General features: G+C 50.1%; 1 protein-coding gene across 1 annotated transcript in view; it reads left to right on the top strand.

Annotated features, from left to right (window-relative positions):
* Window positions 1–3107: 3107 nt before the first annotated feature.
* The window catches only part of kcnd2 (potassium voltage-gated channel, Shal-related subfamily, member 2), a gene marked incomplete at its 5' end in the record, with an annotated part of 32399 nt that continues 31208 nt past the window's right edge, over window positions 3108–4298 (top strand). The window contains one exon of the mRNA XM_079653710.1: window positions 3108–4219. Within this exon, the coding sequence (XP_079509836.1) occupies window positions 3108–4219 (1112 nt within the window). The remainder of the gene's footprint in view (window positions 4220–4298) is intronic.

Here is a 4298-nt window from a genome sequence, read left to right on the forward strand (position 1 = left end):
GCCTCGGAGGACAGCGTTGGTGGCGGCCGCCTTGATGAGTCAGGGCTCTCTAACTCAGCCCCGGGGTTTGCAGAGGTCAAGCTTGTGACATTAAGGCGTGCGGGTCGCCAGCGGCACCATCACCTGCAGTTCTTTCATCGCTATTTGGTTTTAATAAATCCTTAGACCTTTTGAGCCAGTTTCTGATGTCCATTTTGTAATTCAAACAGAAAAGTCTACAGAATGCACAATAAACAAATCCAGAGTAGGCGTCAGAGTGTGACGCTGTGATTGGTCTAAATGTGGACGAATCACAAATCACAACAGACAGCAGATTTTTTTTTAAGTTACTATCTGACATCACATACATCGTAGCATAAAAGTTCACCGTTTATTTATAATTAAAAACATTTAAAAAATATATATTTTTATTTTTATAAATAATAAAAAACGTGTTTATTAGGGGAGGGCAGGAATATCAAATGGGAGGGCCTGGCCCTCCCTGGCCCTCCCACGGCGCCGGGCATGCAGGGGAGACTGAAAACTCATCTCTTTGGACTCCACTTCCAGAGATAGAATTACTAACAAAGCACTTATATACTAATAAAGGACTGGCTTATCTAAAGCCAGTTGAGAAGCACTTGAAATGTTTGGCTCTATGAAACCTGATGAACTTATATGATTCTGTTTTCTTCAAGGTTGTATTTTATTGGTCGAACGCACTTATTGTAAGTCTCTCTGGATAAAAGTGTCAGCTAAATGTGATGTAATGTAATGTCAATGAGGTACTTTCAGTACATCGACTACAAAGTCTTTGAAGATCTGGAAAGATTCACCAAAAACCAAACTAGTTTTTTATTGACCAAATAAACAGCAATGTTCAGATCAATGACTTATTCATGTTTAAAATAAAGGTGAATGTATTATTGTATTAATATCACTTTATAACCACAATACGTTACATAGTCCATCTGTTAGTTTGGGCTGTCTTTTCAAACTAATATGGTCCCGTCGTCCTCTACAGTGGACATACTGTAACATTTAAAAATACAATGAAAAAAGTCTAAATGGCAAGATGTTTTTTTAACCCTCAATAGGTAGGAAATGACAAAAAAAAGGAAATGGAAGACACTTTTTTCCTCGGGTCCCAGGAGGAGATATTTATCTAGTATATAAATATGTCTGAGTTAGAGCTTGTTGCTGCATCTGAATCTGCTGACTCAGAACAACTCAACCAAAAACCTGAAGCGCGCTCCCTGCAGCTGCAGCTCCCGGGAGCGCGCACAGAAACCTGCCCGTAGTAAGAGAGAGAGAGGAGACACACACACACACACACACACACACACACACACACACACACACACACACACACACACACACACACACACACAGGCGCGTTTTATCTTATGCAGAGAGCGGTGAGGAGAGCGGCGTTTCTCTCAGACACGCCCCCATCCAGAGAGAGAGAGAGAGAGAGAGAGAGAGAGAGAGAGAGAGAGAGAGCGACACACACACACTGAGAGAGGAGAGAGAGAGAGACACACACACACACACACTGAGAGAGGAGAGAGAGACACACACACACACTGAGAGAGGAGAGAGACACACACACACTGAGAGGGAGAGAGAGAGACACACACACACACTGAGAGAGGAGAGAGGGACACACACACTGAGAGGGAGAGAGAGAGACACACACACACACTGAGAGAGGAGAGAGGGACACACACACTGAGAGGGAGAGAGAGAGACACACACACACACACACTGAGAGAGGAGAGAGGGACACACACACTGAGAGGGAGAGAGATAGAGACACACACACACTGAGAGAGGAGAGAGACACACACACACTGAGAGAGGAGAGAGAGAGACACACACACACACACACACACACACACACACTGAGAGAGGAGAGAGAGAGACACACACTGAGAGAGGAGAGAGAGAGAGACACACTGAGAGAGAGAGAGAGAGAGAGAGAGACACACACACTGAGAGGGAGAGAGAGAGAGACACACACTGAGAGAGAGAGAGAGAGAGAGAGAGAGACACTGAGAGGGAGAGAGAGAGACACACACACAGAGGTTTTCCGCTCCTCTCACCACCTGCATGCTGATGTCTCCGCAGAGAGAGTCGCTCTGCTGCCGAACGAAGCGTCTCTCTGCCGGGGAAACGTAGCTCTGAGTCCCGCTGTGAGAGCTCCGGAGCATCGGGGGGAGGCGAGGAGAGACCCCGGAGAGGAGACGTGTTGCTGCGGGGAAACAGGCACGCTGAGCGGGGGACACAGCGGGGACCGGAGTGGAGTTACGGACCTTTCGGAGAGTTTTCAGTGAGTTTCTGAATCTGGAGAGGATTCGTTTCTTCTCTCTTCTTCTCTTGCTGTAGTCCTTTTGAACATGTTTGTTTCATCACAACTTGAGCATGCTCTTCCTGACCGTGTCTCCTCTTCTGTTGTTCACAGGAGAGGACTGCTACTCTTCTTCTTCCCTTTCTTCTAACTGCGGTGCTACGCATCGATCCCGTGCGTAACACCTCGCGGAGGAGCTGCTCTCTCCGCATCTCAACATTCAAGGCTTTTTATTGTCATTGGCATTAGCGAGATGTCCCAGGCTCCTCCTCCAACAGAGCAGCACCATCAAACAGATCAAATATAGCAAGTACACTATATATATTGCATCATTTATTATTTCTACTGATTATATTTTTTCTGATATTTTTTAGTCCTATTTTATTAATTCATTTTTTGACACAACAAAATACATTTCAGGATTTGTTTCATGTCTGTTTGAAGACATTTGAACAGATACTTTTTTACTAATATTTCCTTCATTTTTAAGACGTCTTTGAAAGTATTAGTTGAACTGAAGTCTTTAATGACTCTAATAATCATCACCTTTCAAATTCTTCTTTAGCTGTAAATACAAATAGAATAGAAGTTGCCGGATGCTAGCTATCCGCTCTTCTGCCGCTACCTGACCCCCCCCTGCTACCTGATCCCACCCTGCTACCTGACCCCCCCCTGCCAACTGACCCCCCCCTGCCACCTGACCCCCCCCCCTGCTACCTGACTCCCCTACCACCTGACCCCCCCCCCCTGCTACCTGACCCCCCCCTATAGACTCATTATGGCGGGTGCAGTGTCGGCCTGGATGCCCTTCGCCCGCGCGGCGGCCATCGGGTGGATGCCGGTGGCGAGCGCCTCCATGCCGCTGCCGCCTCGGGACCAGCGGCGCGTGCAGAACGGTCTCATCATGCTGAACGTGAGCGGCGCCAAGTTCCAGACATGGCGCGACACGCTGGAGCGATACCCGGACACCCTGCTGGGCTCCACGGAGCGAGAGTTCTTCTTCTACCAGGACACCGGGGAGTACTTCTTCGACCGCGACCCGGACATCTTCCGCCACATCCTGAACTTCTACCGCACCGGGAAGCTGCACTACCCGCGGCAGGAGTGCATCGCGGCGTACGACGAGGAGCTGGCCTTCTTTGGCATCATCCCGGAGATCATCGGGGACTGTTGCTACGAGGAGTACAAGGACCGGCGGAGGGAGAACCAGGAGCGCATCGCGGACGACGAGGAGATGGAGAGCGGGAAGGACCTGCTGGCGATGGACTTGAACTACCGCGAGAAGCTGTGGCGAGCCTTCGAGAACCCGCACACGTCCACCATGGCGCTCGTCTTCTACTACGTCACCGGGTTCTTCATCGCCGTGTCGGTAATGGCCAACGTGGCGGAGACGGTGCCTTGTGCCAGTGCGCACAGTCGCCTGAAGGATGTGTCGTGTGGCGAGCGTTACGCGCTGGCCTTCTTCTGTTTGGACACGGCGTGCGTCTTGATCTTCACGATGGAATATCTGCTGCGCCTCCTGGTGGCTCCGAGCCGCTACAACTTCGTGAAGAGCGTGATGAGCGTTATAGACGTGGTGGCCATCATGCCGTACTACATCGGACTCGTGATGACGGACAACGAGGACGTGAGCGGCGCCTTCGTCACGCTCAGAGTCTTCCGGGTGTTTCGGATCTTCAAGTTCTCACGGCACTCGGCCGGGCTGCGGATCCTCGGCTACACGCTGAAGAGCTGCGCCTCGGAGCTGGGCTTCCTGCTGTTCTCGCTCACCATGGCCATCATCATCTTCGCCACCATCATGTTCTACGCCGAGAAGGGATCGAGCGCCAGCAAGTTCACGAGCATCCCCGCCGCCTTCTGGTACACCATCGTCACCATGACCACGCTGGGGTAAGATTCAAGTTTCAAGGCTTTATCATCATGTCATCAGCTACAGACTCAAACTGAGGCCCCAGGCTCCTCCGACAGA

This window comes from Notothenia rossii, assembly GCF_949606895.1.
Source record: "Notothenia rossii genome assembly, chromosome: 10".
NCBI classification, from domain to species: Eukaryota; Metazoa; Chordata; class Actinopteri; order Perciformes; family Nototheniidae; genus Notothenia; species Notothenia rossii.